Source organism: Toxotes jaculatrix, chromosome 13 (assembly GCF_017976425.1).
Source record: "Toxotes jaculatrix isolate fToxJac2 chromosome 13, fToxJac2.pri, whole genome shotgun sequence".
In the NCBI taxonomy this organism is placed as follows: domain Eukaryota; kingdom Metazoa; phylum Chordata; class Actinopteri; family Toxotidae; genus Toxotes; species Toxotes jaculatrix.
Genome location: NC_054406.1, coordinates 21,281,484 through 21,303,274, shown reverse-complemented (window position 1 = coordinate 21,303,274; position 21,791 = coordinate 21,281,484). Strand labels below are relative to the sequence as shown.

Here is a 21,791-nt window from a genome sequence, read left to right as displayed (position 1 = left end):
GGTATAACGAAGCTGGCTCGCTTTGAACTGGCTTCGATCACCATGGTAACCTATGGTGCACAGCAGCTTAGCCAATCAGCTTGCCAACAAGCCCAACTACTGGCCAATCAGATCAGCGGAAATCAGTGTTCCTACAGGATCCTGACAGGGACATAAATCCTGACTTTATAATGAAGTAAATAAAAAGCAATGAAGATGGTTTTACACATTAGTAGAACTGCTTTGCTTACAATAATAATTAAACAGGAATAGTCTACATCACTAAGAGATTAATAATAGGTGGTTGTTCACTGTTAATTAGCTCAAAGTTAACTATACATTTCAGTCAAGCAGACAACCAGGGAATCAAAATGTAACTACAGAAACTACAGAAAATAAATGAACTAACAATTTATGGATCATCCATTTATTTTCCATACTCACTAGTCTAGACTACTGAACAAGTTGAACATAGCAAACATAATTAAAAAAGGCCAATTTAGTAACTCCTTTGTATAACCTTAGTACTACGTTTGATATCAGGATATTCATCATTTTCCTACAGCTACTGTTCTACCCAAGCTTTATTATATATTATGTCATTTTTCTCATGACATATTATAGTAGTAATTGTACTGAAGTTGAATGTGATGGCTTTTATTAAGAACTTCGCCCCTTAGATTGAAGAACTGAAGAAGTTAACTGAGCCAGTTGGTAACTGTTATCAGGGATCACCAACGTGAGGCTCAGTGACGCCGTGCAAACTCTAAAGAGTGACAGACTGAGGGTGTGTCTACACTAAAAGAATTTCAGGCGTGCTTTTCAGTCATTGTCTACACAGATCACATGACGGTTTGCGTTATACTTGTGCTATGTGCATGTAAAACAGCTGCTGCTCACTCTAACACCCTCCTGTGTAGACAGTGTGAGTTGAACTTGCTTTGTGATACAGGCCCCTGGAGGAGAACTAGACGACGATGGAAAGAAAGAGAAAGTGAAAGTGAAAATAAAAATGAACCGTTTTTGGGATGACATGTTCAACCAGTATTATTGATGGTCCTGTCAGCTTGTGCGGGTTTTGAGATGTGGCTGGTCCTCTAGAATGATTAGACCGCTACTGTTGAGCGCAGCAGTTCAGAATTGAACAAGAGCACCTGCAGTGTGAACGTAACCTGAGAGATAACGAGGAGGTCGGCCCTCTGCTATCTCCCTCGCCTGCAGCAGTCCACAGAGTGTGACCGCAGCAGCAGCAATAGCTGCTAGCCTGAGCGCTAGTCAAACTGTAAAAGCCTGCGTCATCAGTCCGTTCTGTTCCTCAGTGACGTGGATGGAGCATATTAGCTTTGCACACACCCTTTTTTTTTTCTAAACACAGTCTGTTATGTGTAGATGCAGGAATTCCTGCAGTCTGCTTCAGTCTCAAACTTGTTTGCATTGCCCTGACAGCCCCCGTACCAGAACTGGGCACACGCGTTGGCCTCGGGGTCATAGTACCACTTGACTACGTACTGCCGACAGGGACCTGGGTCCAGAGGCTGACCGCACCCTTCACCTGAAAGGAGAGGAAAGATGAATGATGAGTGAATTGTTTTGCTTGCGATTGATAAATCTCTGCGGTCATTTCAACTGTTTCAACATGTGGCCGGCCATTTTGAAAACCTCAGTCCCCGTACGGTAAAAGGTGTAAAGCTCAGCCCATTAGCATCTGTTCAGCGGTGGAAGACGTATTCACATCCTTTACTTAAGAAATGAAGAAATACAACACAATAAAAACACTTTGTTACAAGATAAAGTACTGTATTTAAAAATTGTAGTAAAATACAGGTATACTTTCAGTGAAATATAATTAAAATGAATTAAGATAGAGTCATTTGTTGCAGCCAAAGGGAAACTGCAATTCAACTATCAAAGAAAACTCTACTCCTGATACAGGAAATGGCTCCTGTGAGTATTGTATTGATATATATGATATTATTTGATCATTATAACTGATATATGAATCTGTAAGAAACTGTTAATGAGATGAGGCTCATACTTTATATACTGATGTGTAGTTAATTCATATTAAACTAATCTTTATGTGTCTAATCCGAATGGTAAGTTGTTTTAACATGCAAACATACTAATGGCAGCACTCAGGTAAAACACTAGTATCTAAAATGTGTATGTTTACTCCAGTACAGTACATAAGAACATCCTGTCACTCAATCTGGTCTGTCATTTATTTGGACAGCTGGCGCTACTGCACATAATGTTTCTAATCCACACCCAGAAATCACTCAACTTTCGTAACTAACAACTAATGGCTGGAGCATCGTGCCGCTGTCAGTCTTGGTCCTCTCTTTCTTTCTCTCTCTCTGTTTGGGTGGAGCACAGTTAGGATCGGGTTTACATGTCCTCGGGTCTCTCTCGGATCAGATTTCTGTTTGGATGTTTCTCACGAGCCTGCTTTCAAGATAGCACAGCTCCTGCTATCATACCTGACACCATACACACTGCCAGTGGGTAGAAGAACTGTTCAGATCATTCATGTACATAAAAGTCAAAACACCACATTACAAGTAAAAGTTGTCTGAATGTGAAAATGCATCCAAGCACCAAAATATCCTTAAAGCATCAACAGTTAAATGACTCGTTGTGCAGAACGGCTCCTCTCTGTTCTAAAATCATATTAGTGGACCATTGTTATTGATGCTCTAACATGTTAGCAGTACTGGAGCTGATTTTGACTGCTTTGTATTTTATAATTCAGACTAAAGCGACATGTCTTATAAATCTTAATCTGAAAAGTACAACTTGTAATTATAGCAGTCAGAGTGGAGAAAAGGCACAATATTTTTAAGTACTTTTAATTTCTATTGAAGTACTGATGCTGAGTGAACGTACTTTGTCACATTCCACCTGGGTGGTGAGTCCCAAAGGTCCACCTCTCAACTCTCCAATTTACATTTGTTTGCTCAACTCCTACACATTTAAATAACCCTCCCTGAAAAATGTTTCTTTTATATGTTTTAATCGTTTTATTGTAAAGGGCGTGTTTGGTTTCTCTGTCACTGTTCTGCTCATTGACGTAGCTAACAAAAAGATATTATTTGATAAAGGGGGGGCGGCTAGATTTCCTAACCCAAACAAACACAAGATATGACAAGGAGACTTATGATGTGTTGTGCAACTCAAGATTTCTCGTAATTTTTTTTTTTTTTTTTTGTTTGTTGTCACGTGGCAGTAGTCCAGGAAGGCAATACACTTTTCAGGGAAATCAAAATGATGACATATAGTGTGATGCAGTCTTAAAGGTGTGGCTGTGGGACCTGTCAGTGCTATTCATCTGTGGGCGTTTGTTCTGCTTGTTTACCTGACACTGACAAGTCTGTCAGGGGTGGGGGAGGAGGAGGGCTGACTGGAGCCTGTGTGCTCTTTGCTTGACGTAGCCAGTCCGTTGGAATCTGAGGCCCCACGACAGACGTCACACCGGGTCCCTGCTTCCCTCGGCCACCGGGAGAGGCCAACGTGATGTCTGGAAGCCTGTTCCAGGGCTCCATCAACAGTTTAGTATCAAGCCGGCTCTCTTCAGGCCGCCCTGACTCAGGGGACTGTAGAGTTGGGGCTGTTACTATCCCCACTGTGAGTTCGTGCTGTGAAGTAGAAAGATGAGCTCAGACACAGACATGTCTTTTCTGACGACCATGCAGCATTTTAGTCAAGTATGAAAATCCACAGTCTTGGCTCAAGTGTCATGACATTTGGTAATATTAATGGTCCCCAGAGGATGATTTGGTAACCCCATTTTCTTCTTTCCAGCCAAATATCCCCCCCTTGCCAACTATCTATGGTTTTTGGTGACCTTCCCTGTAGCACCACCATTGAAGTCAAATTTTCCTCTTGTGCAGCCTCGCTAGTTAGACTACTCCTAACCAGTGTAGAAGCACTTCTAGCCCAACCTCATGGTGGCGCTAGAGGAAAGGTCAGTAAGGCCTTAAACCTCTGAGGGCTGTCTCTCTCAATAGTTGTTGAGATATTTCCATCTTGACCAAAGTAGTAGACCAACCAACAAACTGACCAACCGACACTGTCCTCCCAACATGAGATAAAAGCAGCGTTACTTGTATATTTTCTCTCTCTGGGAACTCTCTGGAACGGCTGTCCTCTGGAACCTCTGGGTGGATTTCCACAGATGGAAAGACAGAGTTCGGTAGAAAGGCCATGGAGTCGTCCTGCTCGCAAATCTGACTCAGTATTTTGCTTTCCAGAGCTGTACCAAAATAAACAGAGGTGTAAATAAACAGAGAACAACATTACGAAAGGTATCGTTAGAGGTTGTACTCATCACATAAGATGATAGAGACAAGGCACCACTACTTAAGCCCTTAAAAGGGCACCTTGGATATACTGTATGTTGCTGTGAGAAGAATCCACCTTGTCTTGAACTAGCTCGCAGGCTTTGCTTCATTAATGATAAAAAAGTTGAAAATTAGTGTAGTACTGATCAGTTCTTTGATAAATGTGTGAGCGTGGATTACTGGTTGTGGTTTGCTTACTGGGAAGCTCCCTGAAGTTATCTATAATGTAGACGTGCTCTTCATCTGGATCCGAGGCGATGACCTTCATCTCAGCCTGAAACTCTTTGTACAGAGGGTCGGTCTTGTTCGCGACTCCTATCACAAACATCTCGATCCCCTCTGCGTGGGCCTCTGTGGCTGTTTCTTCAAACTTCATGACGTCACGGGGGTCGGCCTGCCCATCGGTTAAAACCACAGCCACCTTCCTCACTCCAGGCCGCGAGGCCTTGAACAGCTGGTTGGCTCGGTGGATGGCGCTGCCAGTGAAAGTGCCCTCGCCCAAGTAGGGCATGTTCCTGACGGCGGCCTTGATGTCGTCCTGGCTGGGCTGTTGCTGCAGACTGACCACCACCATGTCCACATGGCTGTAGAGCACCACGCCAATCTGGCTAGCATCTTGGCTCACCGACACCCGGTCGATTATAGCGTTCACAAAGTCCTTCACCAACTCAAAGTTCTCTGGCCCCACGCTCTCAGAGCTGTCTATCACAAACACCAGCTCCAGAGGGCTCTCTCTGCACTTCAGACCACAGCCTGGGCAAAAAAATGTAACAGACACATTACAACTGCAAAACCAGTGCAGTGTGCAGTGCAGTCTTTGCAGTGAGTATTACTGTGTTTCTGTGCAATTTATAACCTTACTTAATGGAACTAAATATGCTGCAGAAGCCCTGCAATAAATACTTCATCACTTCAAAACTTCACTTCCCACAGTGCTTCTATCTTGAGTCAACTCTATGCCATGTGGCGAAGCATTTTTTCAAGGTGTTTCTAATATTTTATCCATTTCATTGACATTTATGAGAAACATTAGCCCCCAGCTAAGCAACACAAAAAGGCTGCTAATAATGGATGAGAAAAGGGCTGCAAAAAAAAAAGTGCCATTTACCACAGATTTCCCTTATTATTCTGATGACCTCTTCTTTCTGCGTCCAGAAAAAAAGACAAAAAAATTAGGTCTTAAATTTGTTAAATGTCTCTTAAATGTTAAAATGTACAACTCCATGTCACTTGTGTCAGTCACTTTACTCACTGTCAGTCCTGGTTCGCCCTTTTCTCCCGGTCTCCCCTGTAATTAGACTCAGATTAGGAAACAGAATGATAACATCGTTTTGGGATAATCTCCACAGGATGAACACCTTGTGTTAGGGACTTTCAGTTAAGAAAACTGATAAAAATACTTTTAGTCCTAGGTCTAAAAGTAGGGCTAAATTTACTCAGGAGATCTGCTTGCACTTGTTTTGTGTAGGAGATTACTGTTTAAACCATGAGGCATTTTACATATTTAGAGGACAGGACATGCTGTATTACCATTGGTCCAGTAGATCCAGATTCTCCATAGTCTCCCTTGTCTCCTTTCTTTCCCCGTTCTCCAGGAATGCCTCTATCTCCCTGTGCGTGCACATGCGAAAGCACTCTTTACAACAGCAAATGTTGGACAATGTGAGATGAAGGGATATGTGACAGGTTAGGCTACCACTGGCACATGTGGCAGCGATATTGCTTGTACCTTCTCTCCTGGAAGGCCGTCCCCTGGTGCCCCTCGAGGGCCCACTGGCCCTTGAAACCCGGGCTCTCCCTAAGAATTAAGATTGATGAATTGGTAAGAATGACAAGCGTATCATCAGCGTATAAACGTATCTGAAAGTCCTGACTATTGGTTGAAATAGGTTGATTGATAGGGTACCAGACAAGATAGCTGAGTGCAGAATCATCAAAAACAAGTGCCTTGCTCATCCTTAGTGAAAAACATGATGCACCTGGAATAAATTTGTGATCCCACAGTCTGCACTGACTCTATAAAGCACCGTCAAGTGTTTTCTCTTGCCTACCTTTGGTCCTTGGATGCCTTCTCCGAGGGGCCCTGGGAGGCCTGGTGGGCCAGGCTGCCCTGTACCACCCTGGGAATGTATTACAGCCATTGTCACAGTGTAAGGGTAATCTCATTATGTTATGCAAACGACGTACTTTACAAATATGACAGAAACTGATAATCTCCCTCTCACTGTGTGTACACTCACTGACCTTTGGTCCATAAAGTCCGATTCCAGGAGGACCTGATGGGCCTGGGACCCCTGGTAAGCCTCTGTCACCCTGACACACAAAATGCACAGAACAAATGCTTTGGTTGGTGTGGAAGCTGATGTCCAGCAGCAAATGCCCCTCTGAGGCCTCAGAGGGAAGTTTTCACACTCACCCCGACTTCAGGAATTGATGAATTAACGTTTGTGCCTCACCTTAGGTCCAGGTAGTCCTTTCCCTTCAGGTCCCGTCTCTCCTTGCAGTCCTGGTAAACCAGGCAGTCCCTGATAATTGAGGAGAAAATGTTCTGTCGTAATTCTTTCTTTCTTCTGCACGGAAAACAAGGATAATTACACTGTAGCCTTAGTGTTTTTTGATGACAGGTCCCTCTTACCGGTGGTCCTGGGAAGCCATCTCCCTTCACCCCTGGTGGTCCTATAGGCCCAGGATTTCCTTTATTACCCTGAAAAGGTGGCATGAAGACAGTAAAAATACTGTGGGGGACAAACACAGTATGAAAGGCACACCAACCTGCAGGTGGGTATACTGCAAATTTAATGTAAGGTATCTCTGTGGCACTGCTTCACAGCTGAAGCAGGTTCCATAGTGTTCTGATCTGTGATATATTGATATGATGATTATACTCAATGTCTGTTTTACCTTTGGGCCAATGATTCCTATTCCAGGTTCTCCCATGGGTCCCACTGGCCCCACAGAACCAGGATCTCCCTGTTATTTGGACAAGTGAACAACAACTCCACTCACAATTATTCATATTAAAGCATACCAACACAATACTACTACTACTACTACTACTACTACTACTAATAATAATAATAATAATGATAAGGTTCATAATATTAGCAGTCCAATTTATTTATTTATAATCTGCATCCAAAAACATTTGGAGTTTTTTTTTGGTTAAAATCACTAAAGCCTCAGTTCCTTATAGCGACTGCTGTTGTTTGTCCGAGAACATGGACAGAAATTTAAGAGAGACAGATGAAAGAAACGCAAACAAAGACTGCACATTAGCAAATATGGATGTGCACATGTAAAACAATACAGGATGTAAAATGTTTTTAGAGGAAAGAAACATATCAAACACCACGGGGATGCATTACAGACAGTAATGCTGAATGTAGATATATCTATAGATGAGTGGTGATGATAAAATAATCCTGCTCCTCCAAGAAAGTAATGGGTAAACATGAAATGAGGTGAGGCTAAGACTATTGCTGCAACAATTTTGCTGAGATGATCTTTCCCATAGTCCACATTTTAAATAATAATAAAGGTAGTTTTTTTTTTTTTTGGTTTTTCCACCTAAGTCTCATTTTTTGTAGTTATGGCCATCATTTCTTTCTGTGTGTGTCTGTGTGTATGTTACTAAAATACTGGGTGCCCTCACCTTCGGCCCTGGAAAGCCGAGCCCAGCGGGTCCAGGTAGGCCCATCATTCCAGGGGTGCCGGGCTCTCCCTGCAGTCAAAGTGAGTCCATAAAAATGCCAAACATTAAGCAGCTGGAGGCAGAACAAACACTTCATGTGTCTTTTCTCAAGTACTCTGCAAAAGCTTTTGTCTCTGTTGCTTTTGAATAATATGGTCATAGATATTATTTCAGACAATTAGATAAGGTGACTGACACACACACATTTATACAGTTACGGTAATAGAGTTCCAATAAAACAGGTTATTCAGTATTATTTTGCGTTAAAGCTGCTAACAGGTGTAACAGTGTTCATTAATACAATGTAACCATTTAAATACTTGATAAACAATTATATGAACTTCTGCACAATCACTCAAAGAGCTGAGCCTCATGTTCCTGTAACGAGAGCTGCAGAACTCATCTCCCTCTACCTGAGGCCACGAACTTCAATCACCCCCCCGCCCCCATATTGTGAATTAAAGACTATTTCTTTACGTGCAGCATTTCCCATTATAATGACCTGTAGTTTCACATCATCTTTCACAATAGATTCAGATCCGTTTAAAGGTACACTCCTTGATTTGTGTCCAACAATCTCCTCTGTGGTTGAGGCTGTTTCATGTGCAGCGGTTTATTGGTTCTGTAAGCCTGCAAACTGACGTCAGCGGTACACTTTTCTCCGGTCCGTGTTTGTTTAACGACACATTCAATAAGCTATGGTGCAGGACAAGACGTGTGTTCGTGTTTGTAAGTTAGATAAGAAGGAGACTTTGGCAGGAAAGCTAACGTGGGCTATTGTTCAGAGTTTGTGACTCCTCTACCTTTTAAATAAGCATGCAAATACATAATCTATCATTTATAAAAAGTTAATCCATCAGTGCTGTGTTTGCAGTTCAAAGGTTGTTAGATAGATCTGAACTAAATGGCCTCGTTTTTGGGATTTGTTGTTTGTGTACAGATAACTGTAGTATTTTGACATCAGGGTTTTTTATGTATGTGTGATGCCTCATGGGTTCAGGAAATTTACTATAAGTTACATCTTGGCTTGTTGATTCCTAGTTGATGGCATCTTGTTCCATGTGTAAATCTTAGTTCCATCCTAAACCTGACAGTGCTTATGAGTAACCTGTATTTAACAGACCTTAGCTCCAGCAGGGCCAACTGGGCCTGGAGACCCTGACAGTCCCCTTGGTCCACGGTCTCCTCTGTCTCCCTGTGGAAGAACACATACACTTGAGGTTTTACATCCCAGCACCTCTGGCACTGTAAAAGGATCAGTGTTTGATTAATTCAATAAGCTCGCTGACACCTCTACTCTGAAAGGTAAATACAACTTAATATAATGAATAACTTGGGCAACCTTCCCTAAGTCAATGAAGCCATTGTCAGAACAGGTATGCAAATATGTACCTTAGCCACTTGAATCTAACTGTAGACATGGCAGGGTGTTCAAAACAAAAGTTTATTCATGGTGAACAGCAGTCAGGAGACTCTCTGGCAGACAGGCGCTACAATGTCAGTACAGCAGCTCCAGGACCATTACCTTTTCTCCAGGGATACCTTTTCCTGGTGCTCCCTCGATGCCTCGCACACCTGGCACCCCCATCTCTCCCTAGAAATAAACAAAGCATGACACGGCATCACAAAAATTAAAGACTACGTTTCCTAGAGATTCACAAATTAGTTTGTGAGTGTTTTGAATATGGATGTTAATTTCAGGTAAGATCAAACGATTAAAAGATGAACTGTAGCATAGCAAGGTACCCTGCTATAGTGAGGTAAGTTTTTCTATATACACACATCACAAACCAAAGAAGAGGAGGACATTTAAATTTGGACTCTGGCCTCAGCCTCTTTGTAGGCTGAGGACAGGAAAAATGGAGGCCAGGAAAAATGGAGTTGCCTCTCTACTTCTTTAACACAGTGTACTTCCTGTTGAAACAAGATGCTGAGGTGGAGCAATGCAAAGAGAGGTCATGTAATGTTCACTGCTACTTGTGTTCACTATACTTTTTTATTATTCGTTTATTTTTTTAAACCATTTTCTGTTTTTTTCTTTTAAGATCTGGTTGATAGCCAGAGATCTGGCCAAGTCAAATGTTGCTCTCTTGATAGGTCCACATATCCTGCTGCTAATTTCTCAAAGTTGGGAATGCACGTCCACATTTCAGAGGAGGTCATGTGACATGACACCACCACACCCACCAGAGATACCAGATTAAAAACACAATCTCTGGCACAATGTTACATACGGTGTTAACTGGCTTATGACTAGTTCAACTAGCTTACTGTGTGTTGCAACAGCAGCTCAGTGTTTCTGGTACTGGTGTGCTGTCAGCACAAGCAAGGCAAGCAGTGCTCAACCAGTTAAAGCTAAAAATAAACATCAATACTGAAGTGGAAGCGATATCTCTCCTTACATCCTAGGACTTCATCTTGTCCCATAAAGGATCTGATCTGGCTGTTTGCATTCATCTTGTAATTTACTGCCCTCTTGTGGCCACAGCAGGTGATTGTCTCTGGAAGCTAGGTTGGCTATTAGACATTGCGTCCATCGTTTCTGTCATTTTCGTGGGTGTGGCTGTGTCCAGTTGACGAAGGCTGGGGTTTGTCAAGCAGAGGGGGGAGCAGCATTTTTTGGACATTTGCGCATTGCGGATAATCCTGTGATCTTTGACGGGTGACTAGCTACAGACAAGTGTTCTGGTCAAGCTGCCCTGGACTCAGCGTCCACTGATCTGGGATCAGTTATGATATTGAATACATTATTATACATGTGCAGATGCCTGTGCGTGTAGTTGAGCATTAGAAAATTATTCCCTGTTTCCCAAGTTTCCCACGTGTTTCCATATTAAAACATATCTACTGGCTACTGGCTAACTGAGAGCTAATCTCTTTAGTGTTGCTAAATAAACAGCGCTTGCCGTTTGTGAGACTGCTGAAGAATAAAGTGTCTCATTGTCTTCCAGTCAATCACGTGGACATGGAGAACTTGAGAATTTGATTTCATGATGTCCTCATAAACATTTATGGCTACCCGTTTAAAAGACAGGAAATTCTTGGCAACTGGGTGTGCTCAGTATCTGAAGTGCAAATCAAACTTCACCTTTGACCTCCAGTCACTGACTCACCTTAGGTCCGGCAGCTCCATCCTCACCGGGAATGCCTGGTATCCCAGCAGCCCCATCGGGTCCTGGCTCTCCCTGGAAAACCACACATACATAAACTCAACACATCTACTGTCTTTCATCTGATCCCACTGTGAACATACTTTATTTGAGGGAAGTTTGTCTTACCTTTGGCCCTGGGTCACCAACACCCCTATCTCCCTGAGGTCCAGGTTCTCCAGGGAAACCCTGGTCACCCTGGGAAACAACACAAATCACTGACCCAAAGTCACATCAGACGACCAACAAGTCTAGTTAGCGGCAGTTTAATCTACTTACAGGGGAAGGATAATGATTATATTGATTGTAAAGAAATCTATGCTCTACACATCCATCATTATTTGCTGACCGACTTCCTGGTTACGCTTTAACGTACTCTACTTACTGCAGGTGTGTGGACTCACAGTTTTAATGAGCAGTCATGGATTATTATATACATTTGGATGCACTTATATTGTCAGTTTCACCTCCAAATGAAGTGATTCTGATAATGTGGCTGCTGATTTGTGTATAACCTGTCTGATCATTGGTGTTGGCCACACTGGACTTATTTCTAGTGGTGTCAAAATAAAAACCAAAAATCAAATCAAAATAAAATACAAGTGGTTTTGATTAGAGACTGTGTGCATTGTAAAAGTTGCACTGGCAGGGAAACACACATAAAAACTGGAGTGTTACTTATTAGATAGGTGAACAGTAGGAACTTTGAGTGAATTTGAATACTAACCTTTGGTCCAACTATACCTAATCCAGGAGGTCCCCTGGGACCAGAAGGCCCAGCAGGCCCTTGTTCCCCCTAGAGCCAGGCAGAAAAATTATAAATTAAGTTTATGTAGTTACAGAAACAAAGGATAAATAGCTGGAGTAAATTCCTATCATTTTCATTGATCTTGCCTTTTCTCCTTGGATACCTGGCCCTGGAAACCCGACCAAACCTGGCAGCCCGGGGGCTCCTGTGTTTCCCTGAGGGTCAGACAGGTGAGAGGTCAGACGGGTGATGCTTTACAGCATCACAGGTTTGCAGTATACATGTGTCTGTAGTCCCAACCAACATTAACCGGTTAACCATACCTTATCACCTTTGTACCCTAATCCTGGAGGTCCACGGCTTCCCTTAGGACCTTCATACCCTCTGTCACCCTGTAAGAAACACACTGGCTTTGGTAAGAGAAGAGAAGAGCCTGGAAGGATCTTAACAGTCAAACAATACAAGTATGTTCACTCTTTAAAATCCAATAATAATGAGTCACAGGTCTCCAGAACAGCCAGCCGCAACTTTAGTGTATTTTATATTAAGTAAAGTGAGAAACAAACCAAAAAAATATGTTAGTTGTAGCGAATGAGTGTTTTTCCTGGGACTTACCTTGGATCCTGGGAGACCCTCACCTGGAAACCCTGGAGATCCTTGCATCCCTGGTGGCCCTGCTGGACCCTAAGCGCATCAACGGAGAGAGTGAATATTAAATACTGAATTAGCAGATGTGAGGTTAGGTATCACTGTACTGAGTGTTAAGTAATATAACCATAATTATAATATAGGGTGAATTACTGAAATACAAAAATGGAGGAGTTAGCCATACTGAAAGGTTTACAATATGTTTTAAAACATTACCAATGCTGATAAGAAGTTTAGTAATTATATCTACATAATGTCTCTTTGGCATTGGGGTTATAGTATGTGTTTAAATATATTAGCTATAAGAGAAGTCTCTGTAGTTTCACTTAGTTTTGTGAACTCACCGTTGTCCCTGGTTCACCCATACCCATTGGTCCAGGTGGACCTGGTCTTCCTTGGTTCCCCTTGTCACCCTGAAAAATAAAGTTTAAAAATTAGGGATAAAGTGAGGAGTGCACAGGACATGCACTGGCATTCCTGCAGATAAGTAAGAAGGACATTTTCCATATTTAATCCAAATTTACCTTGGGACCAGGGAACCCAATGCCATTATCTCCTGGAGGTCCAGGTGCGCCCCTTGGTCCTCGCTCACCCTTTAAAGGAGTGGAAAATAAACTCAAGTATGCCCAGCATAGCTTTAACCCTTGAACTTAATGAGTCATTTAATGTATCTGAAACTTTATTTCCAGTGTTACTTACTTTAGATCCAGATGGTCCCTCTGGACCCTGGTCTCCAGGTCCTCCCATGGCTCCCTGACACAGGAGCAAAACAGAGATTTCATCTTTCTTTCTCTAAACATTCTTCTTCTTTGTCAAAATGTGGTGCCTACATTACCCACAATGCAACTCAAGCACCAACAGTTTGATCAGAGGTTCAGCTAATGTAGCCTACAGCCTCTAGCCTCAAACAGGGATGAGGAGCGGGGTAACGCCACACACTTAGACCTTCTTCATTTTCAAACCTGTAGCCTTCAGCCCCAAATGATGCCGACTCAAGTGACATCCCTTGAGGACATTTCTCAGACCTCACACAGCTCCCTCTGGGGGACACTTAAGGCTTTACACAACTTTTTTCACAGATGCAGTAGTACTCCCCAACACCTGGAAACACACTTTGATGTGTAAACGTGAACCTGATTATTCTGTCGTTCAGACATTATTTTCCATTCATTTCAAATTAGCTTAGAGAGGCTGAGCATGCTTACATTTAACTGTTTAATCACAAAGGGGAGATGAGACGAAAGTGTCTCTCACTCTGCTGGTGAGCTGTGACTGCCCTCTGCTGGAGACTAAGAGCAGTGTGACTTGACCAAAAAAATTCTTTCATTCTTATGATTCATGCAACTGTAATATTGCAAAATATGTATTAAAAACCTTAACATCCCAATCAGGGACAGTTTTATCATACACTGTGACTATAAGTAGACAGTTAGCCTGTGGACTCCTCAAACTAGACCATTTCTACATAATCCTGCCCTGTACTAAAGGCTGAACTGAGCTTCTGAGCTATATCTGAGGAAAAAGTGTGATTTGGAAAATAAAAATCAGCTGACCCTGAAATAAAACTCATATAAAGTACAAGTGACACTGAGGCTTTTTCAAACTGGTGGATACTGATAATTTGATGGTGAATGCTTTAATACAAAAGGTTTATGAATAAATCTTTGACAGCGTAGGTGCATTTCATGGGAACTGGAGACAGATCAGATGGACATAAAACCTAATGGCACTCTGACGATGGCTGCTGTTGTTCTACCGATGCTGAAGGGGGCAACAAGCATTTAAGGAGAGAGGGAATGGATAACATGTGCCCAAATCCTAATCCTCTGGGACAACGTCTGCTCAAAGACTACAACCAAACATTGCAAGCTTGGATTCCCCGCTTTAGAAAGGCTACATTAGGAGGGGGATAAGACCTAATCCACAGCTCACATTCCACAAGTGCAGAGCATGAGATGGACTCCGAGTGTGTGGCTTTCACTGGACCACTGATTGTTTCATGGTGGATGTGGGGGGACACAGGAATCTTTCAATTCGACCACACACCCATTCAGATATAAAGGTTCATACACATAGAGTGATCTTCAGTTTTTACATTAAAACATGTCTGTTTGTTAGGAGAGCTGCTCAATGGTGATATCAGGCTTTTAAAATCAGCACTGAAGGTGGTTCACCCCTGAAAAAAAGACCACACACACCTACTCTAACAACAAATCCCATGGAAATTCTAGACATTCTGGTCTGTTACTCTGAATATGAATCACACACTTAAAGGGATGCTTCAGCATTTTGGTGAATGCACTAATTCACTTTCTTTCTGAGGGGGAGATGAGAAGACTGAAGTCAATCTCATATCTGTGAGAGCTGGAGCTCCAGAGCTGGAGTCAGGCTGTGGTTAGCCTACCTGAGCGTAACAGACTGGAAGCAGGGGGGGACACAGTTAGCCTGGCTCTGTCCAAAGTAGAAAAAACACCTAGCAACACCTTGTTTGTTTAATCTGTTCACAAACAGAAGTATATGTATGTAAGGGGGGTTTCGTGCTGGAACAATTTCTTGGCAAACAATAGTTCATCCCTCCAGCCAGTGCTTCTGAAAATTACCTCTGCTCATAGCACCTGTTGCCAGATGCAGTCAAACAGAACAGGTTTGTCCCCTTGCTTCCACTCTTTGTGCTAAGCTAAGCTAATCACATCTTAATTGAATTGCATTCAAGTTGTCCTCCATGTAAATATTAGTGCAGCAAATCTACTGTGGTGACAGTTGTCTGTCATAACACTGGAATCAATGACAAAGATTTACTTATTGTTAATTATAAGTTGTAGTTATAGTTATAGCACAGCCATTTAACATTCTAGGCAGAAAAAAAAAGAAAAACTTTACCTGCTCTCCTCTGGGGCCTCTGGGGCCAAGAGGTCCATCTGCACCCTAAGGAAAAACCTTAATGCAACATCACTACATTTACATACAGTAACTGGTGACAGTTGGCATGGAAATTAAATAAATCAGAAAAAAAAGAAAAAAAAGAAACCTACCTGTTCTCCTTTTTTACCAGGGGCACCACATTCACCTTGTTCTCCCTAGAAAATACAACCAATGAGGAGACAGTCAAGTGCAGCTTAAAGCAACATCCAGGCACTGAACCAAATCTAAATGTCTGACAGTGAAGGCTCTGTACAAAAAACAGAAATAGATATAGTTGCAAATAATGCGTAGCCTTCATACATGAATATTAACTGAAAATCAGAAGAATAAAGTTAATAACAATACACACCTTTTCCCCTTTGCTGCCAGGTTGACCCTATAACAAGACAAAGGTTCAATTAAACTTTTCCACTTCCTACTTCCTTTGTTGGGGATGAACATGCAGCACTACATCGCACCAGAGCTGCATGAGAGAACACGGACTTAGAAATACTGGCAACTCCTATCAAGTCAGAGGAGCTAAGGTCTGCCCAAGAACGTCGCCAAATTTAGTGAGTAATAGTAAGTTGCTATGTTGGCAGCACTGTGCCTCTGCGCTATAGCTGGAGACGCTACTTCTGTGTTGCAGCAACACTAAAGTATGGGATATGTGGATAAACTCAACTCAACAAGAATTAGCTGTAACCACGCACAAATAGTTTTTACGTTTCTGTTTTGTACAATTTAAACAAAACTGTTACGATGTGCTAATTAGCGAACTTTAGAGGTGCTAGGTGCATTTGTGAACTTTGGAGCAACAGCCAATGGATTCATTGTAATCTTCCCATCTCATTCTCGGAAAGAAATAACGTTATATGAGTTTAATCCGTCAGAAAATCTAAAAGACTAGCCTCTATCATGCTTCTAAAAATAGAATGTAGCAGTATACCGTCCTCAAATTGACATGAAAGGTTGAAAAACCTGTAAAGAAAAGGAGGAGAAAAATATCTGATGATTACCTGAAGACCTTCCATTCCTGGACGTCCGTTAAGACCAGGTTCCCCCTACAGTGACCGAGCACAGACAAAGCACCACATCAAACAACGCTTCATGGATTCTTTCTGTTACCAGCACTGGATTATGGATACAATAGAGACTTACACGGGATCCCTTTGGACCAGGTGCTCCATCAGACCCCAGCTCCCCTGGTTTCCCCTAGATGAAAGTAATGAGAGAGATTGTGTAGAATGAGAATATTTGGGCCCCTTTTTAGTTTGGGTTCTGTGTATGTATAGACAAAGGTGAGTTAGGGCATTCTCAGTGCGACCTGTCTGTAACCCCTGTCCAACATAAACCACCACCTCAGTGTAGCTGGTTCTCAGATCATTGCAGCCTGTGTGTTTGCTCATGCTTAATCTTCCATCCTTGACCTTTGCTTTTTTCCAAGGGCCTCTCTTCAGTAGCGCTGCCAGTGAAAACAGCCCTTTCTGCTGGCCCTCTCACCACCTGCTACACTTGCATTGTGGGAAACATTTCCTGCTCTTTCACATATTTTCCCTGTAGTGCTTTGGATGCAGGCCAGACACACCTGCTGGTGGAGGCCGCGAGCCCGGGTGCTGAGGCTAGGAGAATGGGATAACAAGCCACTGTGTGAGGCTTACAGGGCGCTCTGTGGTGGAGGAAGTTATTGTCATCCTGAATCCAGCAGACTCTGCAACAGCTGCTCATTAAACTGGTACAGATAAAGTTTTACTTTTCAAAGCAACAGCTAACACAGAAGCGTGTTACAGCAACAGCAGAAACTTCTGAGGAGATTTACCTTTTTAATAGATCATTACACCCATTTTCTTTTTCATCTTGGCTCACTTCTGATTTCGGTTGTGCAGTTTAATTACAGTATGACCAGTTAAAGATACAGGGCTGTTGATCTGACAGGTTGACCAAATCTCTGGCTATATTTCATTGGTTGTTATAGCTATTGTCGTCTTTATTTATGGACATTTAAACCTCTGACCTTGTCTCCAGTGCTGCCATTAGTCCAACAAAATGATCTGTAACGTTTTTACCCAACACATTAAAACTTCATGTTGCCGAGAAAAATTCCAGCCTCTAGGTGCCAGTAAAGAGCCTTAAGACTTACAGACTTGTTATCAGATAAGATGATTTTATGGAGTGGTGAGCAAATTAATAATGTAAGAATATATATAGAACGTAACGCATAGTCATTTATATAGGATATAAATATTTTGGAGAAATGAGTCTAACAGCGTGTGATATCAGCAGAGACCTCAGCACTGACAGAGACAATATAAACCGTATAGAATGACTCAGATCAATAATGTTTCACTCACTGGAGGTCCAGGGTAGCCCCTTTCCCCTTTTTCACACAGGCAGGTCTTTGGGTGTGGGCACTGAAATAAAGACATAAGAAAGAGCAAACTATGAAGCAGAGTCCACAGTGTGCATTGATCGACAGCAAGGAAGAAACAAAACTCTCGAGACTCGACAAGTAAAAAGATGATGATGTTCTTAATGAAGCTCGCGATACTCACCCCAGTTTTCACAACTGAGTTCTGAAAGAAACAAAGAGTGAGAGAATTACTCAGCAGTTATGTCTATTGACTTCTGACTCAGCAAAACATTTGTACAAAATACAAATACAGTTTAATAATAGGCTTTTTTTCAGAGCAGATATTTTGACCTGTTCTGGTAGGAGAAGCACAGGTGTTAGTACTAACATTAACAATGGCTCTGTTCCATTCAGTGAGTCATGACAGTTTGACAGTGAACCAGCGTGAACGAGACCAGGAGCCTGAAACTGATGCAGCTAAATTGGATTCAGCCAACATTCATTTGATTATTTCTACCTGTGCTTTTCTGACTGTGACAAAAAGGCCTTTGGCATTCACCACTGTGTGGTGGTTATCCTTGAACAGGTAAATAGGCTCATTTGCTTTCTGATGGCAAGTGAGATGAGAAGCTCGACACCACTTTCATGTGTTTATATTGTCTCCTATTAGACTGAAAACAGAGGGAAACAGCTGGCCTGGTTCTACAGTTGTAACAAAGTCCCCCTGCCAGCACCTCTAAAGCTCACTGTTTGACTCATTATAACTTGTTTGTTCAATAGGGACAAAAAATATGTAAGAACAATTCACCATTATGCATATACATACTGGTACATAATAATTGCCCGTCATTTTTACACCTTAGTTTATATACGGACTAAATAAATGGTGGCTTCAGAAATGATTCAGACCCCTTCATGTTATTGTGTTGCAGATTTAATTATAAAAGGATAAAATTTGGATCAATCTACACTTAATAACCTACTGACAAAGGAAAATATAACATTTTTGATTGAAAAAAAAGACAAACTGAAATATATATGTACTAATGTATTCATGTTCTTTGCTGTGAGGACTCCAAACTGTGTTCAGATGCATCCTGTTTGCTTTAATTATCCTTGAGATGTGTCTAGAACTTGACTGGAGTCCACCTGTAGCAAATTGAATTGATTGGACCTGGCTTAAAAAAAGGCTTACACCTATATAATTCACACATGACATCAAAGATCTCATCTGTACACTTCAACAATAAAACTGTGTCTAGGCACAGAACAGGGTAAGGGTATAATACCATTTCCAAAACACTGGGTTCTGAGATCAGTGGCCTCAATAATTATGAAATGGAAGAAGTCTGGAAAAACCAGGGCTCTTCCTAGAGTTGGCCATCCAGCCAAACTGAGTAACCAGGTAAGAAGGGTCTTGGTCGGGGAGGTGACCAAGAACCAAACAGTTGCTCTAACAGAGCTTCAGAAGTCCTCTGCAGAGATGGAGATTCTGCTGGAAGGATGACCATCTCAGCAGCAGACACCTGAAGATGGCAGCTCACAAACACAGAATTTGATCCCATCTAATCCGATGAAGCTTGAGAGAATCTGCCAGGAAGAATGAGATAAACTGCCCAAGAAGAAGACTCGAAGCTGTGATTCATCTACAAAGTACTGAATTAAGGGTCTGAGTACTTTGGTAAAGGAGAGATTTCATTTTTTAGATTTTTAATAAATCTGCAAAAAAATTCTAAAAACACATTTTCACTTTGTCATTATAGGTCACTGGGTGTACACTGATGGGCAAAAGATTATCCATTTACAATGAAATCTACAGTACAAAGTGCTAGTTAGCCTAACTGTTAGCCTGGCTTTGTCTTAATCAGTCTGAAACTGTATGAGAGTGGTGTCAGTCTCATCTAACTCTAATTCCCAAAACACTTCAAAACTTTAAGGCCACTTGAACAAAGTCTTTTCTTATGTTTTGAAACCCTTTTTTTTTGACTACCCTGGATTTTTGTTTGTTTGTAACGCTCTGATGTTGGTACCAGCCGCTAACACAGACCTAACATAGACATGACTGACCAGTTCATTGAAGAGTCTGTTATCCAGCTGGCTGTCGGTGAGACTGAGTACATGCTGCTGTGGGGGAGCGCTGGCGATGGAGCGCAGCTTTGAACCCATGGGACCATCCTTGGTCAGGCCCGACAGCCTGATGGTGAACACCCTGATGTTGTGCTGTTTGGCCTCAGCAGCAGCTGTCACAGCACTGGGGCTGCGAGGGTGGTCCGTTCCATCCGTCATCAACAGCACCACCCTCAGGCTGCTGGAAGATGTCTCACGGTTGAACACCTGGGTGGCGTTGGTGATGGCGTAAGCAGAGTAGGTGCCATGGCCAATGAAGGTCATGGCGGCCACCCGGCTCTGGAACACGTCCATATCCTGCCAGTCTCTGAAGTTGTGCTCCACTGAAACAGTGCTGCTGTACTGCAGAGCCGCCAGGCGTAGGCGCAGCCGCCAGCCGGCAGACTGGAGCTGCATGAGCTTGGTGCTGAAACGCAGGATGAACTCCTTCTGTCGCTCAAACAGCAGAGCTTTGGCTTTCTCCGAACTGTCCACAATGAACATAATCTCCACTGGGCAGATCAGGGCTGGGCAGCAAGCGAAACATAGCAGAAAAAATGTTAAGCTACATTGTTCCACCAGCAGTGGATCCTATGGGTGACTGTACTGGTCCCTCCACCCACCCAACACCTTGGACGATATTTTGGTCTGAATTATAACAGTGAACAAAGAATGATTCCAGATGGTTTTTTCAGACTTGAATACACAACACATTTTATGGCTGTAACACCTACTTTTGGCCTCATTGATGATGATCTGGTTGTCCTCTTTAGGTCCTTTCCTCCTCCTGTTCTGGCTTCTGGTTGAGCTCAACAGAGTCAAAATAACAATCAGAACCTTGAGGCCTAACCGTGACCACCGCATTCTTCAGACCAGCAGATCAGCCTGTCAAAATGTGAAGAGGATAACAGGACAATCAGAGAGAAACTGTGAACAACATCAGTCCTCCGACATCCGCCACATAGCATCAAGAGCAGCAGAGGCTGCAGTGATGTTACATCAACACAAGAGGGTGACAACTGCAGCAACCGCTCCCAGAAGCAACAGCTGAACTCCCTCAGCATCCTCTGACTGTGGTGATATACTGTACACTACAGTCTGTGAGCTTGTTGGTTCGCACAGCTCAGCTGTCTGCTCTCTGTTCTGTTCTGAGGTCACATTTTTACAATCAATTACAATGCTGTCTGACATTATCACTCAATTATTATTATTATTATTATTATTATTATTGTTGTTATTATTATTACTCCGTTGCTATAGATACATCTTCAAATATCATCTACTACTGCTAATATTAGTGCTTCTGACATATCTACTGCTCTAACTACAACCCATAGTTCCATTACTGCAACTATTAACACTACCACTGCCTCTATGACTGCTAAAATTACCACAGCTACCTTCCACTTGCTACATCTCATGACACTATTACTGCTGCTGCTACTATGTACAGTGAACAACATGATGACATAATGAGGTAATAAAAATGTGTCTATTGTTTATGATTTTGTCATTTTTTTAGATTTAGAATTGAAATGTTTAGGTATTTTTTTGGTGTTAATGTGATTTAATAAAATGTAATGAAGAAGTTGGAGTAGTCAGATATTTCATTCCCTGGATTAGCTAAAACAAATAAACAAGTAAAATAACATACACTGTACTGTGATAAAGGAATTGATCCATATCACCTACCCCTAATTACCACTGTTACTGCAATTACTACTGATATTGTTACTACTGATACTACATCCAATAATAAGAATAGTAATGCTGTAAGACTGTTATATTTAATTGACCCTTATATAATATAAAACATATATGGAAAAATTTCTCTTGAAGGAGTAACTGAACTACAGCATCTCACCCATTTGAAAATAAA

At 42.1% G+C, this 21,791-nt stretch overlaps 1 protein-coding gene across 1 annotated transcript; it reads right to left on the bottom strand.

The window, feature by feature from the left end:
* Nucleotides 1-774: 774 nt before the first annotated feature.
* col28a1a (collagen, type XXVIII, alpha 1a) lies at nt 775-20,776 on the bottom strand. Its single transcript, XM_041053546.1, has 34 exons — nt 20,647-20,776; nt 19,874-20,439; nt 18,009-18,029; nt 17,808-17,867; nt 16,618-16,671; nt 16,476-16,520; nt 15,827-15,853; nt 15,588-15,632; nt 15,436-15,480; nt 13,255-13,308; nt 13,080-13,148; nt 12,900-12,968; nt 12,523-12,591; nt 12,231-12,299; nt 12,054-12,122; nt 11,887-11,955; nt 11,289-11,357; nt 11,124-11,195; nt 9,536-9,604; nt 9,134-9,205; nt 7,972-8,040; nt 7,221-7,289; nt 6,955-7,023; nt 6,776-6,844; nt 6,564-6,632; nt 6,371-6,439; nt 6,049-6,117; nt 5,850-5,930; nt 5,572-5,607; nt 5,428-5,464; nt 4,518-5,072; nt 4,083-4,231; nt 3,335-3,614; nt 775-1,531 (listed from the first exon to the last, which is right to left on the bottom strand). Exons 1-34 carry the CDS (start codon nt 20,774-20,776, stop codon nt 1,359-1,361), a joined length of 3,537 nt encoding a protein of 1,178 aa, XP_040909480.1. The 3' UTR covers nt 775-1,358.
* Nucleotides 20,777-21,791: the final 1,015 nt, after the last annotated feature.